At 40.4% G+C, this 25,491-nt stretch overlaps 1 protein-coding gene across 5 annotated transcripts in view; it reads left to right on the top strand.

Moving 5' to 3' along the window:
* Positions 1 to 25,491, top strand: part of SHLD1 (shieldin complex subunit 1) — a 123,884-nt gene that overhangs the window by 84,434 nt on the left and 13,959 nt on the right. The window contains exon 3 of one of the 5 annotated variants that reach the window (XM_017877856.1): positions 19,305 to 20,162. The exons of the other annotated variants lie outside the window; for them this stretch is intronic. Within the exon in view, the coding sequence (XP_017733345.1) occupies positions 19,305 to 19,321 (17 nt within the window). The 3' untranslated portion in view covers positions 19,322 to 20,162. Of the gene's footprint in view, positions 1 to 19,304; positions 20,163 to 25,491 lie in introns of those variants that run through there. 5 annotated transcript variants of the gene reach the window in all.

Below are 25,491 nucleotides of genomic sequence, written 5' to 3'. Positions count from 1 at the left end.
AAAAAAAAAAAAAAAAAAAATTAGTTGTACTGAAATGACTGATGCAAGGGTACAATGAATATCATTTACTTGGTTAAAGGTGGTGTAACCAAGTCACTCCCTGACATGCCTCCCCCCAACATACATCTAGATTTAGTCACTCTTGTCTCCTCTGGGGACACCCTTTGTGTCACTTACTAGAATTTATCTCTATAATTATTTATCCTGGGTTCTACCTCCTCTTCTAGATCTTTAACTCCATAAGGGCAGGGGCCATATCTGTGTTAGTCATCACAGAGTCTCCAGAACTTAGAACAGTGTGTAGTACATAATAGGTCTTTCATAGCTGTTTGTTGAATGAATAAATATGTTGGTCATAATACGTTATAACATATTGTAACCTTAGAGGCCTGTAGAGTGGAGACTCTAGGTGCCATGGAAGGGCCTATGACGTTCTTTCCATGCCCCTCAAACCATTTCCTACTGCTAGGAGGAGTCATTTCTTGAGGACCCCATTCCTCCATCATTAGTGCAGCCACCTTTTCCACTTGTGTGGAAGTAGGTCTTATACCAAGAAGAACAAATTTCCTTTTCCTTCTGTCACCATAGGGAATATAGTAATATTGGAGGAATTATTCTTTTTCTGCAATTATTTTGCTTCTCATTTCACTGTCCTTATTGTGCTGATCTGCAGTTTCTTAAATTGATGGTGCCAAGTAAAATATATTTGATTGTAGTTTGTACCGTTTCAAATCAATTTAGTAATTTTGAAAATGTGTAATAGGCATTATCAGGTTTTAAAATTGAAAATTGGCATGATTTTATGTCATTTTATATCATTTCACTAATGTGATAGTCTAGCCAGATTCTATTATTATTATTGTTTTGAGACAGGGTCTTGCTTTGTTACCCTGACTGGAGTGCAGCGGTGCAATGTTGGCTCACTGCAGCCTCAACATCCCCAGGCTCAGGTGATTCTCCCACCTCAGCCTCCTGAGTCGCCAGGACTACAGGCATGCACCACCATGCCTGGCTCATTTTTTGAATTATTTATGTAGAGACAGGGACTCACTATGTTGCCCAAGCTGGTCTCAACTCCTGGGCTCAATCTGTCTGCCCGCCTTGGCCTCCCAAAGTGCTGGGATTACAGGTGTGAGCCATCATGCCTGGCCAGATTTTATTATTAATTAATGAGTTCAGGGAGTTATTTTTAAAGGTCACAAATGATGTTTAATAACAGGAAAAAGATTATCTTTTGGAAACAGAAAGTAGCAACATAGCCTACAAGCCTTAATTTATTTAAGCCCTACTCACTAATCTTTTTATTTGAGGTTTAATATTCTGACAAATATGTTCTGGAAAGGAAATTAAACTCAGAATTTGAGATAACAGAGCTCTTATGAAGCTTATATACTGGAGATATTGGAAAAATGATACTAATCTCCCTCTCCCCTCAAAAAGCAAAAAAGCAATTAGTTTGGAGGGACTGTCTAAATAGGATTATCTAAAGGAAAACCTGCAAAAAATTGGGCAGATGGTCTTTATAAACCTGGAGAAGATGTACTCTGCGGCCATGTTGTAACAGGTTTTTACAGATGCATTTGTTGCAAATTAATTGCCTCTTTTCGGCCTTAGTAACCTAAATTTAAGTTTGGGGGTTTGTATAGAAGCAATTAAAAGCTCAATACTGTCATGTTTTTCATTAATTTGCCAGTGAGTGCTTGGGTTTGTATGAATAATTTGATTTATTTTGAAGTTAAATGTAATTATAAGTTGTGTTTTGCTAGGCAGCTTGTCCTTTATAATAGAATTTGCCTTGAACTACAGTATAATTTATTCTACCCTTCCTGGTTAACAGCCTCTTCTTTAGGAAAAAAAAAATCGACAATATCTGTGAAGATAATATTTTTTTTTGTCTTTTTTTTTTTTTTTCCTTTTTGTGGAGAACAGGGTCTCGCTGTATTACCCAGGCAGGTCTCGAACTCCTGGGCTCAAGCTATCCTCCCGCCTCTGCCTCCCTGAGAGCTGGGATTACAGGCGTGAGCCACCGCGCCCGGCTGAAGATAATATTTTTAAGGTAGATGCAATAGAATGGTTTTGGGGTCTTTCCGTCTGGGTGATAGAAGATCAGATTTAGTGCAGATATAGTATAGAACCCCATCATTAGGACAAAAAGCAGGCAAAAGCAGAACTGGGCCCTCAGTTCTCAGATAAGCTGTTATACCTATTTGCAGTATCTTCAAAGATGAACATATATATATATACCCTGCAACCCAGTAGTTCTACTCCCAGGTAAGTACCTCAGATGCATCCTTATGTTCATGGAGAGACATGCACTGAAATAGTCACAGTAACACTCATTATAACGGCCCTAACTAGAAACTATATACATGCCCAACATCAGATAAATAAATGGTGGTGTGTTCACATCATGGAATATTATTCATCACTGAAAATGAACAGACTGCCACTGTATGCATATAAGGTTGAGTGAAAGAAACCAGATAGCAAAGATTACATACTGCATGATTCCATTTATATAAAATATAGAAGACAAAGCAGTGTGGCCAGGCGCGGTGGCTCACGCCTGTAATCCCAGCACTTTGAGAGGCCAAGGCAGGCAGATCACCTAAGGTTGGGAGTTCTAGACCAGCCTGACCAACATGGACCAATATGACCAACCCCGTCTCTACTAAAAATACAAAATTAGCCGGGCATGGTGGCGCATGCCTATAATCCCAGCTACTCGGGAGGCTGAGGCAGGAGAATCGCTTGAACCCGGGAGGCGGAGGTTGCAGTGAGCCGAGATCGTGCCTCTGCACTCCAGCCTGGGCAACAAGAGCAAAACTCTGTCTCAAAAAAAAAAAAAAAAAAAGGCAAAGCAATGTAGGTGTTAGAATGGTGGTAACTCTTAGAAGGTAATAGTTGAAAGGTGGCACAAGGAGGTCTTCTGGGGTTCTGTGCTATTCTGTTTCTTGATCTCAGTGCTGATTATGCTGGGTATACTCAGTTAGTGAAAATTGATAGCGCTTATGATTTAGTATACCATGAATAGTATATACTGTGATTTGTAACTCAGCTCCTCTTATTACCGCTTAAATTTTATTTATTGAATTTTTTAGGGACTATATTATGTATTAGGCACTTTGATGTATGCATGTTATAATTTAATAAAAAGTAAAAAAAAAAATCAGTTTGAAAATAAGGCATTGCAATAATTTAAGGAAGAGTTGGTCACCATCCTTCTGTGCTTCACCCCTAGGTGGGTGTTTTGTGCTGACTTATGAGAAAAAGAACACCATAGCAGTGCACACCATTTAAAATGACAGTGATCCAAGGTTAAAGGTCACACAAGTATTTAATTGTCTTTAAGCAGAACTTTACTACTTACCAAAAGAAACTGTTGAGATACTTCAGCCTAGCCATGGTCATTTTTTGAAGAACCGTAAGCATTTATCCAACTCCCCACCTCCTTTGGGGATCAACTCGGGTTTCCTGGCTCAGTGAAGTCTTTATAGCACCTCTAGCTTCTGTTCTCTGTAAGCTCTGATTTACAGCCATCATCAAAAGTACCTAGTTTAGCAGTTAATAGCGCTCTAGGTATTGTGTTTCTTTTGAATATTCCTTGACCACAAGTTTGTTGAAGCCAACAGCCCACCTTTCACATCTCCATTCAGGGTCAAGCATTTGGCAAACGTTTAATAAATACTGGGCAAGTGATGGACTGTGGCCTTGAAGAAATAGGAAAATGAACAGAGGCCCTACCTGAGGCAGCAGCAAAGATTTGCTTTTAAGTGACAGTAGTTGTGTTGCTTCCCTGGAGTTGTCTCCATTCGACTTTTCAAATCCCTTTGATCTCTCTCTCTTTCAATCTTCTTGTTTACATGTTCATTGTAGAAGATTAGGAAATGTGAAAAAAGCACAAAGAAGAAAAAGATAAACACTCTTAATCCTTCTACAGAGGGAAGGTCTTACTATTTTTTTTTTTTTTCTTCTTTGGCTTTTCCTGTAATACATGTGCTTTCATGCTCTCTGCCCCCTGTTCCCCACCCTTTCTTTTCATTTCTTTCTTGGAGACAGAGCCTTGCTCTTTTGCCCAGGCTGGAATGCAGTGGAGCTATCTTGGCAACCTCCGCCTACCTGGTTCAAGTGATCCTCCCACCTCTGCCTCCCAAGTAGTTTCGATTACAAACGTGCACCACCACGCCAGGCAAATTTTTGTATTTTCAATAGAGACAGGGTTTCACCATATTGGCCAGGCTGGTCTCAAACTCCTGGCCTCAAGTGATCTGCCCGCCTTGGCTTCCCAAAGTGCAGGGATTACAGGCACGAGCCTCCGTGCCGGGCCTCTCTTCATTTCTTGAGAACAATGGAAGTGAATCCAGGAGACAAACTTCTCCACATTGTTAAAAGCTCTTCGGGCAGAGTGGAACTGCACATGTTGCCACCTTGGTTTTCTTTATTCCAAATACAAAGGATTTTGGATAACTTGGATTAAGATCGGGGCTTTTATGTCTTGCAGAAAAATAGTATGCCATAATTTGTAACTCAGCTCCTCTTATTCACCACTTAAATTTTATTTATTTAATTTTCTTTTTTAGAGACAGGATCTTGCTGTGTCGCACAGGTTGGTCTCAAACTCCTGGGCTCAAGTGATCCACCTGCCTCAGTCTCCTGAATAGCTGGGACTATAGACATGTGTCATCACACCCAGCTACTGCTTACATTTTTAAGATTAGTTTGGCTGGTATATACATTATGCTCCAAATCACGAAAAGTAGTATTCTTCTGGGGTAAAACCATGCAGTTTATTCACATAATCATCCTCAGTCTCATCATGAAAGCAGGGATCGTACAAACCTGCTCACCCTGCATGTGTACCCCTGAACTTAAAAGTTGGAAATCAAAATAATAAATCAATAAATAAATAGTGGGGAAAAAAGCAGGTATCCAACATATTTTAGACCTAAAAATCCCATTAATCCTAGTCCTCTCCTGAGATTATAACAGATTTGCTTTTCCAGGTAGAGGGTGTCTGAGCAGTTGTGCAAGGCTGTGCTGTTTCTTACGTTTCTGGAACCATGCGGTGACTGGCCAGTGTTGCATGGCTGACGTGTCCTCTGCTCCTGGTGCATACACTATACAGTGCTAGTACTCTTGTTCTTTCCTCCTAAAAATAGACTCCTGAAACAGTCCTAAAATAGACTCCTCGGCTTCTCTCCTTTTTGACTTTTTTTCCTCTAGACTCCTCTGAGCTTGTCCCCAGTTTTGCTTTAGACTCCTGAAATATTTTTTAATACCTTAACTTGTATTTTAGGTTGAGGAGTACATGTGAAGGTTTGTTACATAGGTAAACTCATGACTCAGGGGTTTGGTGTACAGATTATTTCAGACTTTCGAAATATTGAAGTAAAACTCATTTAGATGAGGTTGTTCATTGGTAAGAAAAAAAAATCACTCCTGCAACCCCGACAGACTGTTTCTCCTGACCTTTAAAAGATCTTAATGGGTACATTGTTTTGTTTGTTCTGCTCTGCTCTGGTTGAGGGCAATGTGACATTTGCATTATCTCTCTAGGCCTCTGTTTAATTATGTTGCTATAAATTACTGTCTGTCCTGAACAGAGTCTATCTAACTTAGTGACCTGCTGCCTGTAGGAAGAGGGAGACAGAGAGAGACAGAGACAGGGAGAAACAGAGAGAGGGAGAGACAGAGAGACAGAGACAGGAAGAAATAGAGAAAGACAGAGAGAATAGTTGTCTAGAAAAGAGAAAAGAAATATAATTTGGATTCATGTCTAGGCAGAGATAGGGAGAAAAAGAGAGAGAAAGAGAGAGGGGACAGGCAGGGGGTGAAATAGTTGTCCAGAAAAGAGAAAAGAAACATAATTTACATTCACATCTTTGTCATTTCCGTTTGGTCTAATGCTTGGCCTCCATTCAGTTACCTAAAGTGGTCCTATAACCCTCTCTCCTGGAACCCCATTCATCTCAGATAATACTTCTGTCATTGGCACTGAGGAGACGAAACTTCAAGTGGTATTTACATTTAATTCCCTTCAGCTTTGTGACCCTTAGGATCCAGATATCTGCCTAGTTTGTAAATGTGATATTTATGTTCTGCTGATTGTCAGTGAACAGTGCTCAATTTTGGGGAAAGCAGATTGGGAGCTACCATTCCTGTCTGAGCCTTCTCCTGGAGGCCGGGAGGGTGTCAGGACGCAGCAGGAAACAGAGCTCCCTGCCTCCAGGAGAAAGGTTTACGGAAGAGGCTTCCTGCCTCCAGGAGTGGGTTCTCCTATCCTGTGAGTCCTTCTCTTCCAGTATAACTTTTCCAAGTTAATTTTTTCAATAGAGAAATTAGCATGTGTGACTTTTATGCTGAGGAACTTAGGAAAGAGATTATTTGTATAATAATATAGGCAAAAAATGTTACAAACTCATCCAGCTGGGTTGCATTCTAATTTGACGAATGAGCTGAGTCAAGTAGCATTCATTTTTTGTTTTTTTAATTAAAAGTACTCTGTCCTCAATGTGAAAACACAATCTTCAGAGTATAGATGTTGGAGAAGAGTAATGGTAATGAAAACAGTAGTTAGTATTACTCAAGCTTAGTAGCACTTTGCCTGCATTGCTTCATCCCATCCTCTTATAGTTCTGTGGGCTAGATACTGTTGTGCAAAGGTCTTTGATAAAGATCTGTTCAATATTTTTCACCCTGTGTCTTAGTCTATTTGGGCTTCTATTATAAAATACTGTAGATGATGTGGCTTATAAGCAATAGAATATTATTTCTTACAGTTCTAGAGGCTGGAAAATCCAAGATCAAGGTGCTAACAGATTCAGCATCTGGTGAAGACCACTTCCTGGTTCACAGAGGGCATCTTCTAGTAGTGCCTTTACATGGTGGAAGGGGCAGGGTGGCTTTCTGGGGTCTCCTTTATGAGTTCCATTCATGAGGGCTCCTCCTTCATGACCTAATCATCTCCCAATGGCCCTACCTCTTAATACCATCACCTTGGCTGTTAGGATTTCAACACATGAATGGGGGGAACACATTCAGATGATAGCAGGCCACCCTTCTCAAACTTATTAGAAAATGGAATCCCTTTTTTTCACGGAACCCCCACAACCGTCTCTGAGGACATAGGTGGTATTCTGCAGACACAGTTTGGGAAATAAGAGAAGTCTAGCTCTACACTGCTGGCTAGGGGTTGAGGTGGGAACAGACACATTTGCCTCCCCTTTGTACTATCTAGCTTTCTAGATTCTTCCCACTAGTTGTGTTGATGGTGATTTGGGATTGTTCTTTCACATTCAAAGCTAGGGCTATATACTAATTCATTCATTCTCAATCACTTAAAAAATACCTACCATCACACTGTGCCAGGAGACCATAGCTGGAACAGGGTCCCTGCCTCTGGGAAGTCCCAGTGCCATAAGAAACCAGACAAACACAGATATTCAGTGGGAGGCAAGACCTGCCAAGTACCATCTACTGAGCACTGCAGGAGCTGGGGTGGGGGCTGGCCAGCTCTACCTAGGGAACTGGGGAAGGCTTCCTAGGGGAGGGAATGGGCACAGCGTCCCCAGGGAACAGTGGAGTCCTCCAGGTGAAGAAAACAGGGAAGCGGAGAGTTGAGAATGTGTTTGGCAGCATGTGAGTGCCAGGGCTTTCAGCAGGGGGGCTGGTGGAGGAGCACAGATGGCCTTTAAAGTCAACTCTGAGTCATTCTCTGAAATTACAGAAATTCAAAGAGAAGGATCTGGAAATCCTCCAACAAGTTATTTGACCTTCTGGTCTCTCAATAACCATTTGGTATCTAGCTGATAAATGGAAATTCTCTGCAAAATTGTGTCATACAGGAAAAGTTGCAGAAAAATTGTTAGAGAAAGAAAATCATTCTCCTGTCTTCACCTGTAAACCACAGAGCTCACATTTTCCTAAGTGGCTTTATGCTACCAAGTTGCCCCTGGATTCTCCATTCATGCCTCATCTACTAAAATGATCAGAGGTTAAATAAAACTTCCAAAGCAGGGCCAGGAGTTATTCAGCTTCTCTATGTAACAGTAGTTGAGATAGAAACTATTTTCTGTCTTTTTTTTTCTCGTTGCCTTGACAACCTTTTTTTTTTTTTTTTTTTAATCTTTTGATTTTTCTCAACAACATGAGCTGCTTCCTTTGGTTGAACCGAGATGTGTGTATGGATTTATGTCTTATTCAGAGAGTCTCTAGTGTAAATGTTTATGAGATACCGATTTTTTATTTTTCAGCATCTTCAGTGTTGAGCAGAGTAGATAATTGCACAAAACTGTTAGCCTGCCTGATTAACCAAACCAAGACAAATCAGCAGTGATTTTCCATGTCTGATGTCAAATACTGTAAAAAATGATTCCAATTCATTTTTACAAAATATTATGGAATATTTTAATATTTGGCTTTTTAATGTCCCTGACAAGGTCTGTGTGAAAGTTGTTTCCATATACCAGAAGTGCATGTCCTCCCTCCTACACTTCCCCTTGCTCCCATGGCTCTAGCCACAGTGGTCTCTCACCCTTGCAAAGCTGTTGCCATCTCATGGCCTTTGCCATTTCCTCTGCCTGGAACCTGCCTGCCCCAGATATTCGCATTGCCTGCTCCCTCCTTGCATTTATGTCTCTGATTCAATGCTACCTTCTCCTCCTGGGCCTTCCTATCTAAAACACCATCCTCACTTGTCACTGGCCAGTCAGGATGTGGGAGGATCCCTCTCTGGAAAAACAGTTCAGTTATCCTATATGAAACTCCCCAGACCATAAGCCCTACCCATAGCAAGAGCTTCCAATGAGCATTTTAATGCCTCACCCTTAGATCTGAACTCACAGCCAAAAATCACCAGCTATTTGAGGAAATCCTCTATTAAAAAATATAAAGACCAAGACTAATAAATAAAGAACTTGAAAGAAACAGGGACAAGGATGGAATTGGAGAAATCTGAAAAAATAAAAAAAAAATAAAAAATGAAACAAACAAACAAAAAAATGGCAAATGGGGCAATGGGGCAGAGGAAAGCATCCTAGAAATCATACAAGAAATGTAGGAGTGGAACCGAGTGGGGCCCAAGTCAGCGGCTATGGAGCAGGCCTGGAGGGCAGCCAGGCCAAGTGGAGCAATAGGACAAGATTCTCAGGGGACATTACCGGGAGGGCTGGGGTCCTGAGGAACTATCCCAACAGGCTGACATGTGGAAATTTGTATTGAGAGGCTATTGGAGGATATGGGTAAAATTAGGATACAGTTGACTCTTGAACACCACAGGGTTTAGGAGTATTGGCCTCCCCTCCACCCACCACCTGCAATAATTTTGACTCCTCAAAACCTTTNTAATAAATAAAGAACTTGAAAGAAACAGGGACAAGGATGGAATTGGAGAAATCTGAAAAAATAAAAAAAAAATAAAAAATGAAACAAACAAACAAAAAAATGGCAAATGGGGCAATGGGGCAGAGGAAAGCATCCTAGAAATCATACAAGAAATGTAGGAGTGGAACCGAGTGGGGCCCAAGTCAGCGGCTATGGAGCAGGCCTGGAGGGCAGCCAGGCCAAGTGGAGCAATAGGACAAGATTCTCAGGGGGACATTACCGGGAGGGCTGGGGTCCTGAGGAACTATCCCAACAGGCTGACATGTGGAAATTTGTATTGAGAGGCTATTGGAGGATATGGGTAAAATTAGGATACAGTTGACTCTTGAACACCACAGGGTTTAGGAGTATTGGCCTCCCCTCCACCCACCACCTGCAATAATTTTTGACTCCTCAAAACCTTTTTTTTTCTTTAACTTTTATTGTAAGCTCAGGGTTACATGTGCAGGATGTACAAGTTTGTTACATAGGTAAACGTGTGTCATGGTGGTGTGCTGCACAGGTCATTCCATCACCCAGGTATTAAGCCCAGCATCCACTGGCTGTTCTTCCTGATGTTCTCCCTCCCCCAACCCACCCCCTACCTCCGACAGGCCCGGCTGTGTGTTGTTCCCCTCCATGTGCCCATGTGTTCTCATCATTCAGCTCCCACTTGTAAGTGAGAACATGCGGTGTTTGGTTTTCTGTTCCTGCATTAGTTCGCTGAGGATAATGGCTTCCAATTCTATCCATGTCCCTGCAAAGGACATGATCTCATTCCTTTTTATGGCTGTATAGACTCCCCAAAACCTTAACTACTAATAGCCTACTGTTTACCAGAAGCCTTACAGCTAATATGACAGTGGATTAACAACATAAATAGAGTAGTATCTACATATATTTTACACATTCATGACATACCTAATTTTTCTTAATTTTTTCGATATTTTTAGGCTACGCAGTTTGTCTGCAAGTTTTTTCAAATTGTTGCAAATCTCCAAAACATTTTTCAATATATTTATTGAAAAGAATTCTCATATAAGTGGACCTGCACAGTTCAAACCCACATTGTTCAAGGATCAGCTGTAGTTACAAAACAAAGCAGGCAAAGGTTGAAAAGAAATACCTATTTACCACAGAAACAATAACATCGTACAATAAATGAAGCATAGTACATTTAGTAGTGATCAATCTTTGTATCGTTATAATAGTATAAACACTGAATATTGCTCGAATGAAAATTGGATATGAGCATATTTAGAGAATGGGACAAAGGAAGCACCTGTGTATCTGTGCGTATATGAGTTTGTGTGCATGTGTGTGCCTGAGACTTAAATTCTTACCTGTTGTAATAGGATGTCAACACATAATGTCTAAAGCTGATACATTATCATATATGAGCATATTAATTAGACATATAAAGATTTTAAAAGCCAAAAGGAATAGTAAGTTGGAGTGGTAGATTCTGGGGAATGGAAAGGAGAATGGGAGGAATAGAAACCTATTCTTTTTTCACTGTAAGACTTTTAGTCTCATCTAACTTTTAAAAGCTGTGAGTATATATTATGTAGATAAAAATAAAAATTAGTTATGAATTAAAGATAAATTTTGGCAGGGTGCAGTGGCTCATGCCTATAATCCCAACACTTTGGGAGGCCAAGGCAGGCGGATCACCTGAGGTCAGGAGTTCAAGACCAGCCTGGCCAACATGGCAAAACCCCATCTCTACTAAAAATACAAAAATTAGCTGGGTGTGGTGGCGGGGTCCTATAATCCCAGCTACTTGGGAGGCTGAGACAGGAGAATTGCTCGAACCTGTGAGGTAGAGGTTGCAGTGAGACAGAGCTTGCAGTGAGCTGAGATGGTGCCACCGCACTCCAGCCTGGGCAACAGAGCGAGACTCCATCCCAATAAATAAATAAGATAAGTTTTAAGGAGCCCTGCTTCTGTGTACATGTCACTGATAGTTTGATGTACATTTGATTAATATTAAATTTTGTCCAGCGTGTGGCTGACGTCCTTGTCAGGCTCATTTGTTTAACTAAATCCGTTTTAACTTGCTCCTGGAGTAATTAACTCAGACTCACCTTGTTGGAAGTCATGCTGAAGATATTTATCATTTCCTCCTACACCATGGAGATAGATTGGACTGTGGCTCATGCTTGTTGAGGTTGTATGCTTATTAAAAATGGAGTAGATGCATGTGATATTAAATTGAGCTTTTTAATTTCTTTAGATTTAATGACGTACCTTTGTCATGTACTTAATCTTCAGCAAATATTTACCCTTCCAAAACTGGCAGATTTGCATTTTATAACTTGTCATGTCAAATGAAACATTTTCTCTTTTCTTTGCCCCTAGAAGGATCTCTGCTGAAAATTACAGTCTTTTAAAAAATAGCTGTCACATTCTCCTTTGTGGGGAACATTCAACATTTTTTTTTTTTTTTTTTTTTTTGAGACGGAGTCTTGCTCTGTCGCCCAGGCTGGAGTACAATGGCCAGATCTCAGCTCACTGCAAGCTCCATCTCCCGGGTTTATGCCATTCTCCTCCTCAGCCTCCCGAGTAGCTGGGACTACAGGCGCCCACCACCTCGCCCGGCTAGTTTTTTTTTTTTTTTTTTTTGTATTTTTTAGTAGAGACAGGATTTCACCGGGTTAGCCAGGATGGTCTCGATCTCCTGACCTCGTGATCCGCCCAACTCGGCCTCCCAAAGTGCTGGGATTACAGGCTTGAGCCACCGCGCCCGGCCACATTCAACATTTCTATCCTGTGATTGAAACTGACCCTTCTCACTCCTCTCCAGCTTTAGCCTATACATATTGATATATTTATTTTTGATACAGTTTAGTGTTTTTATTCTGATATCTGGGTCATAGAGAGATGAGTGGGTAAATGGAGAAATGGATGAATGGATAAATTAGATAGATGAGAGAGAGAAAGAGAAAGAGAGAGAGAGAAAAAGATAGAAAAGCAGACCAAAGTATACCACAGATGTGTGGAAGCACAGGTTCAGATAACACAGAATACACTACAAGCTTTAGTCTCAAGCTTTCTAGACTATAAAAGCTTATAGAATGGTAAACTTTCCAAAGCAGAGGCTAAATAACTGTCATTCTATTGCATCCAACATAGCTTCCCAAACTTTGTTGATGTAGGATTAGTAAGATGTTCCATTAAAATGTTCCAGTAAGATGTCCTAAAATAACTTCAGGATACTTTTAAGTATTCTTTTCATCTGTGCCATGGAACTAACGTGAGGAGCTGGGAGTTGGAGGTGGTTATCGAAGCCTGGGAATGGATGTCTCCAGTCACTGTTTGGTGGAAGAACCTTTTTCAGGTTGCCCCTGCACCCCCACAATACTGAGAACACTTTCTAGACCAGAATAAAATGCTCAAGTAAATTAATGACATCTGTTTGCACTTTGAATGAGAAACTGTGAGACTTTTAATTCCTAGAGGTGATAGCAGGATAATTGAGTACAGTAAATTAGAAGTTGCTATTTATGAGCAAAAGTATGCATGACTAGAGATTTCATCCCCATGAGCTTGCCTGTTCACCATATTGTTATTTTCTTACATGCTTTATTAGTCTTTGGAGCCATACTTCTTGAGTTTGAATCCTGGTTCTGCCACTTAGCTAGCTAGCTACATGCCTTTAAACAAGTTTCTTAATCTCTGTGCCTCAGTTTCATAATTTGTGAATCTATCGATTAGTCCACTCAATACCTATTCCAATCCCCTTTTAGCTTGACTTTTTTTTTTTTTTTTTTAATCTTACAGAGAGTAGAAATTTTCCATTTCCAGAATCCATTGAAGCTAGTGTTCAGGGTTTGTTAACCAAATGCATTTCCATAAACCTTTGAATTCAGACCTAGATTGTGTGGAATGAGAGATGGGACATAGGACCTTCATTTTTTGCTGGTATGGATAGTGGCAGAGGCAGCATGGTTCTGGAACTAGTCACTGTAGTGATAGTGTCCTGATTTAACAGTCAGCTTTTTTATTGGGAAGCTTCCAGATTGTTAGTTTGGAGCAACATCTGAACCAGCAGCTTTCTAATTCTTTAGGTTTTTAATAGTGATCAAGGCAACAGCGCCTTTGGCCATTCAGTTCTACTGAGTGGTTTGAGGAGTGATTCCTCTTTTTATTTTCCCCTGAGTTGGAGTGTCACTCTATTGCCCAGGCTGCGATCTCAGCTCACTGCAACCTCCGCCTCCCAGGTTCAAGTAATTCTCCTGCCTCAGCCTCTTGAGTGGCTAGGACTACAGGCGCACGCCACCATGCCTGGCTAATTTTTGTATTTTTAGTAGAGATGGCGGTTTCACCATATTGGTCAGGGTGGTCTGAAACTCCTAACCTCAGGCAAGCTGCCCGCCTAGGCCTCCCAAAGTGCTGAGATTACAGATGTGAGCCACCGCGCCCAGCCTGAGGAGTAATTCCTAAAAGCTAGGCCTAAAGTCCGTTTCTTAGCCCTCCTAACAATGATGTCAACTGTATGTTTCCTAATATGTCTTTTTGCTTGAAGCAGCCAAAGTGATTTATGTTGTTTGTAACTAAAAACCCAGAAGAATCAATGTATCTAATAGGGTTTTGTGAGATGTAATAAGGTAAGGCATTTAAAGTGCTTAGAACATTATTGGGATTGCTATTTTTTTTTTTTTTTTTAATATTCTTAGGGATTGTTCTGGCTTTAGTCAATGGAACACCTACAACCATAAATAAAAAATATTTATTAGTTTGTTCATTCATTCATTCATTCATTTATCCATTAACTGAAACAAATATTCAGTAAATATACTAAGACGTCAAAAAAATTTAGTCATCCAGAAAGACCAGTGTAATTAGGTTATTTTCTGTTTCTTTTCTTCTTCATAGCATCCTTCAAATTTGTATTCCTTTTTAGGTTTATGCATTTATATGTGAAATGAAATTTAAGGAGAACCTTAGATAACAGAAAATTCTAAAATGTTAATAAGGCAGTAAATGTTATCAGTAATAACTCCATGACTCATAATTTCTGCCTCTGTTTATCTTATGATTGGCATAATTTATTGACTAAAAGAACATTTAACTGCTTTAAGCTTAAACAGCTTCTTTCTCATGATCTCTTCAAAGAGTGAATATCATGGAAGAGTAGAAATAATTATTTTCCCTTTTTTCCAAAAGAGATAGACATCTTCGTTTGTGGGCCAATGGCTGCACACTCAGTATTGCAGTGCAGAGGCTATTAGAGCAGCACGCATGAGCTGAGTTAGGAAGATAAGGTTACTTAAAAAGCAAATGGAAATAGTTGACTGGAGAAAGAGAACATTGTCTACAAAACATTAATAGCCTTTACAATTTTTATAAAACCAACCTAGAACAACTTTGAAGTTGAATGATTTTGCATAATTAGTGTATTGTGGAATGAAACTTTCAGAAACAAAATGTAGAATGGAGATGAACTGTACTTTTTTTGTTTTTTGAGACGGAGTCTCGCTCTGTAGCCCAGGCTGCAGTGCAGTGACACCATCTCGGCTCACTGCAAGCTCCACCTCCCGGGTTCACGCCATTCTCCTGCCTCAGCCTCCCGAGTAGCTGGGACTACAGGTGCCCGCCACCATGCCTGGCTTATTTTTTGTATTTTTAGTAGAGACGGGGTTTCACCGTGTTAGCCAGAATGATCTCAATTTCCTGACCTCGTGATTCGCCCTCCTCAGCCTCCCAAAGTGCTGGGATTACAGGCGTGAGCCACCATGCCTGATCGAGGTGAACTGTACTTTTAAGATGATCACATGTCATTTGAGATCAAAGTCTAGCATTGGAATACTGTTTCAAGGACAGCTAGACTACCTTGGTGAAGTAAACAGACGTGTCACCAAAGGAATAGAAAACCTTGAAATTTTATGTAGCTCCTTCCTCTACCTTCAGATAAAATTACTGTACATCAGCCTAAGTGCTATGAATATTGTCTATTTCAAGCACTTTTAGAAAATGAGCTTTGGATATAAGGGCAATCTGGCTATGACATTTATTATTTTGCTTGATCTGGCCAGACTGATGTCTTAACTCCCTCACCATTGCCTGCACTGCATGTCCCCAAGTTGGTAATTATTTTCTTGGAACTTTGAAGGTCTTGTTTCATTGCCTTCTTGCTTACAGAACATTGTGACTAATAAATTTGAGGGTTTGTGCTTTATCAGTTCGGAGTAATTCCCACCCATTAACTCATTGTCTCATTGTGCATTGCCTTTCCTTTGTTCTCTCTGTTAGCTCTTTCTGAAATTCCAATTGCATGCATGTTGGACCATCTCACTTTGACTTCCATATCTCTTATTTTTTTTTCTCCATCTCTCTCTCTATGCTAAATTATAAGTAATATCTTCAACTCTGATTTCATTTTCTAATTATCTTTCCATTGGACTCTAGTCTTGTTTTACCTATTTGCTGAGGTATAAATGCCTATTACTGTAATTTTTCTTTTTCTGTAATTTAACATTTTTTCATTGTGCTTTTTGTTTGTGTTTCTCATTTACCTGTTCATTTCTTGTAGTCTCTTGTTCCTTACTCAAACTTTCAACTTCCTATTTTATTTCTTTAACATATTAAGCATATTTGCCTTATATCCTGATTGCGTTAACGCCAATATCTGAAGCCTCTGTGGGTCTTGTTTGCTAGTTCTTTTTGCTTACTCCCACTCAGTAAAGGTAGATTTTTTTTTCCCCTGTGCATTTTGAGCTCATGTTTAATGGAACCCTGTGTGGAGGGTTTCTTTTGTTGTTTGGTTGAAAGTACATCCCTCTAAGGTTTACACTTGCTTTCACTAGACATATGAGGGCATGTCAGTCTGGAACCATATTAAAATAAATAACCTGGCTTGGAGGTTTATAGACCACAAAAATAGTTCCAATTTGAGCACAAACACATGTGAGTTCCGGCTCATGATAAATTGTCTTTTTCTTTTTTTCCTTTTCTTTTATCAGGTTAAATCTTGGGGCAGATGTTTCTTTTTTTCTCTCTCTCTACCCAGAGCCAAGGCCAAGACAAGTTTTTGTTTGTTTTGTTTTACTATAACCTTTTACAAAGCGTTTTTTTTTTTTTTTTTTCTGCTTCACTTTTTCTCTGGGGATGTAACTTCAGGGCTCTCAGCTTTATGTGGTGTTTTCTTGTTAAGCACCCCCACCATGCCATGGCCCTAGGCTTTGTGTCCTGAGCCCTGTGTGGACATTGAAGCTGACGTGCTGGGTCTAGACACCAGCTCAGGGTTTGCTGACCTCTCAGAACTTCTATTCTCATTTTGCTTTTGGTCTCTATGGGCTTTCCTTGCTTTGTTACCAGCTCAGTCATGCATTTTAAAAGATTTTCAAAATATTTTATCCAGCATTTTTAGATGTTTGGTAACAGGAAGGATTTTCAGAAGATCTTGTCCACATATTATTTTGTCAAAAATAAGTAACTATTTCCGTGACCACACTAGAGGTATCCTCATGAAGGTGGAAATTCAATTCCTGTGTGCCTCACTTCTAGCCCTTAATAACTCATGTTAGAAAATCTCCCAACACAAGTGCATCCCAAACCCGTGTTTCTCTGTCACTTAGCCTCAGTTTTCACTTCTCTTCTGTCTATATTCCTTTTCTGCATAAGTTGTATTATGCAAATTTTAAATTTTGTGGCTTTTTTCCAGTTTCTGTGAGTTTTCTGTGTTCTCCAATGTTATGTGCTTCAGGAGAGAAGGCTCAAAGCTTTGCTCTCCTTAAACTCAAGTGTAAATGGGAGGGATGGGTGTTGAGAATGGTCTTCTATAACTGATTTCATTGTGTTTCCTTCTCGTCTTGCCTGTTTGATTCAGCACTGCGATTCTGACTCAACCAGCAGTCATTCTGTGAACCCTAGATCTTCTCCGCCTATTTTCACAGTCTTTTGTTTTATATTTAATGCTGCCTGTTTCTGCTTCTTCAGTGTATTTACTAACTCAAACTTTTCCTGAAGCTCTTTGCTTGATTTATAGCTGTCATCAACTTACAAAAATCACTACCACCATCAGGCTCTCTGGAGGTTGAGTCATTTCAGTCCCACCCACATCCTGGTGCTGGTCCCCCTTGGAGGGATGTGTTTGGGGATGGCTGGAGGACTCCACCAGCCTGGGCTTCTGTGTTTGACACTCCCACACACTGAGGCACCTGCTGTTTCTGCCCACACTAGGATCATGTTTACTTTGCAGAGGGTACACCAGGGACCTCTGTATAGTCATAGTCCTCCTGCTTTGAGATGGGTAATATTCACTATGATTCATCCCTTCAGCTCTAATGCCAGGATGGGGCAGTAGCTATTGGTAAGGTTGATGTTCCTTCCAGTTGCAAATAAATGCTTGTTTGTCTGGAGTTTCCTTTTAATACAATGTCTATCACTGTGTAGTAGACATATATATATATATTTGAGATGGAATCTTACTCTGTCACCCAAGCTGAAGTGTAGTGGTGTGATCTCAGCTCACTGCAACCTCCGCCTTCTGGGTTCAAACTATTCTCATGCCTCAGCCTCTACAGGTGCACACCACCATGCCTGGCTAATTTGTTTTGTATTTTTAGTAGACATGGGGTTTCACCATGTTGGCCAGGCTGGTCTCGAACTCCTGACCTCAGGAGATCCGCCTGCCTCGGCCTCCCAAAGTGGTGAGCTTCAGGCATGAGCTGCCGTGCCCGGCCAGACATATATTAATAGAAGCATTCACTATTCACTTTGAAAAATCCCAGATGTTAAAGAACAAGTACTTTAATACTCTAACAACTCTGCCGTGAGTACTATTCTTGTTACTAAGGTAATAATTATAAAGTATCTTTTATTTATTGAGCACTTACTATGTGCTGGGCTTTATGCTAATAAATCATTTAATCCTCACAAGAGTTCTATGAGATAGGAGCTGTTATTATCCCCATCTTATAGATGAGGACATGGAGATTCAGAGATGTAAAGTAACTAGCCCAGGATCACATAGCCAGTAAAGAGCTTGCTAGGACTCAAACTCAAGGCTTCTTCCCAAGTCCATGCTCACAGACATCTCTTAGGCTAAAACCAGATTTCTGATCTATGGCAATGAATTTTTGCAAAGGCCAGAACTTAAACCTACCTTACAAGGTAACATATTTGAAAGTAAAACTGTGTTGCCTGCATTGCACAGAACTGATGTTAGAATACCTTTGCCAGAACTGCTTTGAGAACCAGCATGTGTAATATAAGAAAATCAATTTTATTTGTACATAAACCTTGCTTTTCACCCCAGACTGTGTTATCCTGCTTGATCACCTACCTTATTTACAGATTTCACTCCTCATGCCCCTTGACAGTTTCTAAAAAGAAAATTCTGCCCCCTGAGGATGGAGATTTGTCACCAATGAGGACATTCAGAAGAAGCTTCCAGAGGGAGTGAAGATGATTCCTAAGGGGCTCCAACAGGTTCTGAGCGAAGTCATTTTACAAATAAGAGCTCAGCCCTTGGGGTGATCACTTTAAAGGGGAAGCGCTCAGCTGTATCAGTACAATTCTAGTGTGTTTGTTTACAATCCGTTCTCTGACTTCATAGATATACTTAATGTCGACTTGATATGGAGTGAAATCTGTTTACAAAAATCCACATCTAACAAAAATTCTATGGCATATAGAAAAGCGCCAGACTTTCCTCATCTGTTACAGATGTTTCCCTTCTCTGGGAAAGGCTTATTGGAAATGTCAACACTGAAACTGGCTCTGTTTTGATAGGAATCTTGTTCTGTTTCTCTTTAAATCTTAAAACTACCAAATACTGACTTGTTGATTTGGACAGATTGTGGGACGCCCCACAGCCTCCCCTTGAAGGAAAAAGGATCAGGTTTCTGCTTCCCCAGGAAAGGGGGAATTATCTCTCTGCTGAATATGCATCAAGCAACACTCTGGTGTCATTTTAAAGTGCTTATATTTTCTTACAGGTACGGTTGACGTTTGAAGCATCATCTTAATTAGCTGCTCACATTTAATGTAACTGGGCCGCAGTAAACAGTCATAATCAAAATAGCGATGTTGCCGTAGCAACCAAGATCCAACTCAGTTTCTTTTCCTCTCTGGTCACAAGTGCTGCTCACCATCTAGGCAAGGACATGAAACAAATCTGCTGAAACCTCCTGTGTGAAATGAAAGTTAAAAACCGCTGGGGAAAAAACATTCTTGAATGATTGTTTTAAGTGTTTCAGTGACGTTCCTGGCTCCAAATGGCTCCTGAAGGAAATTGTCTCCCCGGTTCTCTTGTCTGACAGCTTTGCCTCCTGAGAGCTGTTCCCCACACGTGGACGGGATCAGGGGAATCATAGCTTTATTCCAGATCAAACTGCAAGGTCCAGGAAGTGGGAGAGTTGACCCAGATAATCCCCCCGGCTTTTCTAGCTATAAAGTGATCCTTTAACTTAGTTATTCCTAAACAAAATACAAAACCACGCTGTTTTAAAACAAGCCTCAGGGTAAGCCTCAATTTCATGGATAAGAAGACAGAGGATTACTAATCATTTTTATGCCGTAAGCCAATAGTTCCTAAATTTTTACTATCTGAATCCTTTAGGGAAGCCCTCAAACTCCCCTGCTTGGCCCATCATCACTAGCACGGGTTCTAATGATGTCTAATGATAGCCATATGAAGATCACATTAGGGTTTTGTTGTTGTTGTTGTTGTTGTTAATTATTGCATATCTTAGTATGAAGATCATATTAATGAAGAAAATTAATGAGCAGATAAACTTTTTCTGTGTTTTAATTGCCAACCCCTTCACCCAGTGTTTCTGGAGACTTAGTCTTGGTCTCCATTTTCTTATCTGGAAAATAAGACACAGTAGAGCCGGATATTTTCCATGCTCTTGGATCCAGCTTGGTACATGACTTCTTTATTAAATAGAATAGAAAAACAGTATCACCTTTTGGTAATGATAAGCCAACGCCGTGAGGGTTGTTTTGCTTGAGAAAACAAAACAAACCCTGTGGCTTCTCAGGAGGTCCTTGTTCCACCCTCACATTCTTTTTATCGCTTTCCATGTAGGAGATGGGAATAATCCAATTGTGACATTAATCAAAGAGAAATCAGACAAAAATGTTTTCTTTATAATTCATTGGGTATGTCATTAAAAAGACGGAAATAATCTCATTGTGAGATTAATCAAAGAGAAATCAGACAAAATGTTTTCTTTGTAATCCGTTTTGTATGCCATTAAAAAAGAAATAAGTTTTTTATAAAACTTATTTAAAGTTTTATAAAAAAGAAAATGTTTTCTTTGTAATTCATTTTGTATGCCATTAAAAAGAGATAGTGAAAAAACAAAGTAGAAAAATGGTCAAGAATGTGAATAAGCAGTTCACAGAAAAGGAAACGCAAGTGGCCCCTAACTGTGTGAAAAGCATCCCCACCATACGAGTTGCCAGGGAAATGCAAACCCAAATTGGAGATACAACTTTAATGTCTGACAATATCAGAATTTGGCAAAGATGTGGAGAAACAGGAAAACCCAAACACTGCTGGTGGGGGTGTGATTGTTATTGTACAACCACTTTGGAGAGCAATTTGGCAGGATCTAGTCAAGTTGAAAATGCTCATTCCCTTCGATTCCGTAATTCTACTTTTGGATGTATTTCCAGAGAAAGTCTCCTTCGGGTACATATGCACAAGGTGGTATGTATCAGGAGGCTCACTGAGGCCTTATTTGTGATAGTGAAAAATTAAATACAGCCTGCCTATCTATCAGGAAGAGAATGGATGAAAACTAATGTAGCATATTCCTATATTAGAATACTATAAAGCAGTTTTACATAATCAACAATGGCTAAAGGTAAAAAATCATAAAGTATCATGCAAAACTTTGTATTTTGAAAACAAAATGCAAAACTTTGCATATTGAAAGTTAAAATGACTACCACACAGAAAGCAACACTCTTGCATATGGATACATATATATGTGTGTGTATGTGTGTATATACTTATATGATGAAAAATGGGCTGGGGGCTGGGCACGGTGGCTCAAGCCTATAACCCCAGCACTTTGGGAGGCTGAGGCACGCAGATCGCTTGAGGCCAGGAGCTTGAGAACAGCCTGGCCAACATGGCAAAACCCCCTCTCTACTAAAAATACAAAAATTAGCTGGGTGCCAGCTACTCGGGTGGCTGAAGCACAAGAATCACTTGAACTCGGGAGGCGGAGATTGCAATGAGCTGAGATTAATTTTTTAAAAGTGGGGGAAGGGCTAGAAGCAATCAAATTATTAGATTGGTGCAAAAGTAATTGTGGTTTTGGTGACATTGACCAAAACCACAATTACTTTTGCACTAACCTATAATATCTGTGAAAAAACAGTCAACTTTAATTTAAATGTTTAATAAGAAGAAAATTTTGAAGCAAATAGGACAATGTGTTAGTTGCCAATTTGAGGTGGTGTGAGCTTGGATGTTATAGTTCTCTGTATTTAGAACATTTGAATTTTTCAAGAAAAATTTGAAATGCCAAAGTAGAAGATTGCTTACAAATCAGAACATTGGTCTTATTAAATTGCCCTGGCACCTACTTTTAGAACTATTTACTAATCATACCGGTCTTTGTTTTTTTTTTCCGGCATTCATTTTATTCTTCCGTGGTATCCTCTTAGGGGACCCCGTCCTCTGCTCATGGCATCTGTTTGTCATTAGGATGAAGGGTGATAGCATGTGCCACTTGCCCTCTGGGTGATTCATCCAGTTTGAACTTTCAGATATAAACAAGCACAGAAACTGTGGTTTCAAAAGCACCTGACCAAACCATCCATCTCTTTGAAATGTTAATTTGGATTAAATGTCGTGATATCCACACACTCTCACTTTGTGAGGATGTGATTTTGTCCTTTAGAGGAACAGTTACAAATACTAAAATATATGAACCGTGGATGGCAGGATTGCTATCAGGAAAAAGGAAGCTTAAGCTTATTGTTTTTCTGTCACGAATTTTATGGGATTAATAAGATAGGATGTAAGGTGCCCTACAACTCCAACCCTGGTGTTATTACGCAGTAGGGAAAAGCCAGACTAAACCAGAAAGAGAACTCAAGCGAGGTGCTGATGGGTCGGAGTGAATCAGGGCCAGCTCACTTGCTGAACAGTAACCAAAAGGTTTGTACAGCTAGGAAGTGGGAGAAATGCCAGTAGTGAAAACAGGGAAAAGGAAAGGAGGATTGGCTTGGAGCGTCATAGGACAAATCCATGGAAGTTTAGCCAAAAACAAAAGTCTGTAGATACCTTATTGTTTATAACATGGACTGGGATGATTTCCAGCATCAAATCTCAGCCCTCCGGGACATAACTGTGTGGTAGGAACTTTCCACTGTTAACCCAGGTATATCAGCCCCACTCCTCCAGCACCAGGTTGCGTAATGTGTCATCATGCATGTATACATGTAATGAATTGTGTGATCAAGGGCCCTCTAGAAAGTGAAAAGTGGTGCTATTAATAATTCATTGAGGCTGGGATGATGGCTCATGCCTGTAATCCCAGCACTTTAGGAGGCCGGAGCAGAAGGATCACTTGAGCCCAGGAATTCAAGACCCGCCTGGGCAACGTAGTGAGACCCCGCCTCTATAATCATAGTAATAATAATAATAATAATAATTAACTGAGACAACAGGCCTAAATCAGGACTGTCCTGGGCAAACTTTCTAGTCACTCTAGTGAGTACCAGTCCCTCTAGTAAGAGCACACTTTTATAGAAAGGAATGCCTGAAGTTAAAAGGTTAGCAGAAGTGTTTACCTGGCTTCTTAGCCTAGCCCCCAAGCCCTCCAGAGCCTACCCCATTTCTTCCTCTCTTGCAAGGATTCTCTGCACCTTCCAGACCACCTCTCACTAGGCTCTTGGGCATTCTCATGTCTGCAGCTAGCACTGGGCTTCCCCTCCCTGAAGTACCTTTCTTCCTCGGCCTGGTCTGTCTGAGGATGACTTGCCTTCCCATTCCCAGCTTTTTTTAATTTTAATTTTTTTTTTTTTTTTTTTTGAGTTGGAGTCTTGCTCTGTTGCCCAAGTTGGAGTGCAGTGGCGAGATCTCGGCTCACTGCAACCTCCACCTCCTGGGTTCAAGTAATTCTCCTGCCTCAGCCTCCCGAGTAGCTGGGATTACAGGCGCGTGCCACCACACCCAGCTAATTTTTGTATTTTTAGTAGAGACAGGGGTTTCACCATGTTGGTCAGACTGGTCTCAAACTCCTGACCTCATGATCTGCTTGCCTGGGCCTCCCAAAGTGCTGGGATTACAGGTGTGAGCCACTGCACCTGGAGCCCAGTCCCAGCTTTACCTCTCATTCGGCTTTACTCTACATTGCCTCCCGGAACTTGGCCATCCTTCACTGAGCTGAACCTGTGCCTTGGCTGGTGGATGCTCTGTAATTATTGAGTATGAAAGGGAGGAACAACTGGGCCACTTTGGAAGACTGGTCCTTGCTTCTTCGCAGGCGTGGTCTCCAGGGGCAGCTGGCCAAGGAGGACAATACAGCACACAGACCAACCAGTATGGACATCTCGTGCTTCTCTAGCAGTGAGGGACATCGTAGCACAGCATAAATCAACATGGCTGCCATCCAAATGCCACCTGATTTCTGAGAACTTCAACATAAACCTTCAGGAAAGATTATTGAAACCAAAGCTTTCTTAAACCACAACTATAAAGAATGTCTAGCCAGGCATGGTGGCTCACACTTGTAATCTCAGCTACTTGGGAGCCTGAGACCAGAGGATCACTTAAGCCCAGGAATTTGAGGCCAGCCTGACCAACCCAGTGAGACCCCATCTCTACACCAAAAATTTAAATATTAGCCGGGCACCATGGTGGTGCCTGCCTATAGTTCTAGCTACTCAGGAGGCTCAGGTGGGAGGATCCCTTGAACCTAGGACTTCAAGGCTACAGTGAGCTATGATCATGCCACTGCACTCTAGCTTAGGTAATAGAGTGAGACCCCTGTCTCCTTAAAAAAAAAAAGAAAGAAAAGAAAAAGAAAGAAAGAAAGAAAAGAGAAGTCTACACCAGCCATTGTCCAATAAAAATATTATGTGAGTTACACAGGTCATTTTAAATGTTCTAGTAGCTACAGTTTAAAACATAAAACAAAGAAGAAAACTAAAACCTAAACTATTAATTTTAATAATAAGTTTTATCTAACTCAATATATCCAACATATTTTCATTTTAACATGTGATTGATATTTTTAAATTATTGAGATAAATATTTGATATCATTTGGATGTCTGTCCCCCCTAAATCTCATGTTGAAATGTAATCCCCAGTGTTGGAAGGTGGGGCCTGGTGGGGGGGGGACATTTTTAATTTAATTAAAATTAAATTAATTAATTTGGGACCGCATCCAGCCTCAAATCACTTTCATTTGACTGTGTAGACTTTGTTACTTTTATTGCTATTGTAAAGTTTTTTTAAAAATCCTTAAACTATGTCAGTCTTTAGGAAATATCCCTGAGTAGTATCGTGTTTGGGCCATGAGGGTGGATCCCTCATGGTTTGGTGCTGTCCTCGAAATAGGGAGTGAGTTCTCACGAGATCTGGCTGTTTAAGTGTGTAGAACTCTCTTGCTCCTACTTGGGCTGTGTGACATGCCTGCTCCAGCTTCACCTTCCACCATTAATAAAAGCTCCCTGAAGCCTGCTTAGAAGCCTAGCAGATGCCAGCGCCATACTTGTGCAGCCTGCAGAACTATGAGCCAATTAAACCTCTTTTCTTTATAAATTACTCAATCTCGTGTATTTATTTATAGCAACACAAGAATGGACTAATACAATATTATTTTTTCATCCTAAGTTTTTGAAATCTGATGTGATTTTCTGCTTGTGGATCCATTCAGACTGGCTACATTCCAAGTGCCCAATGCTACACATGGCTAGTGGCTGACTGCTGTATTGGAGAGTACAGATCTAGATGCACTAGATGCATTATGTTGCTCAAATCACCTTTTCTTTCTTTCTTTCTTTCTTTCTTTCTTTCTTTCTTTCTTTCTTTCTTTCTTTCTTTCTTTCTTTCTTTCTTTCTTCTTTCTTTCTTTTTTCTTTCTTTCTTCTTTCTTTCTTCTTTCTCTCTCCTTCCTTCCTTCCTTCCTTCCTTCCTTCCTTCCTTCCTTCC

This window comes from Rhinopithecus bieti, unplaced genomic scaffold (genome assembly GCF_001698545.2).
Source record: "Rhinopithecus bieti isolate Rb0 unplaced genomic scaffold, ASM169854v2 scaffold_65, whole genome shotgun sequence".
Taxonomy (NCBI): Eukaryota; Metazoa; Chordata; class Mammalia; order Primates; family Cercopithecidae; genus Rhinopithecus; species Rhinopithecus bieti.
Note: the sequence above shows the minus strand (reverse complement) of the source record. Positions and strands in the feature narration are given on the sequence as shown.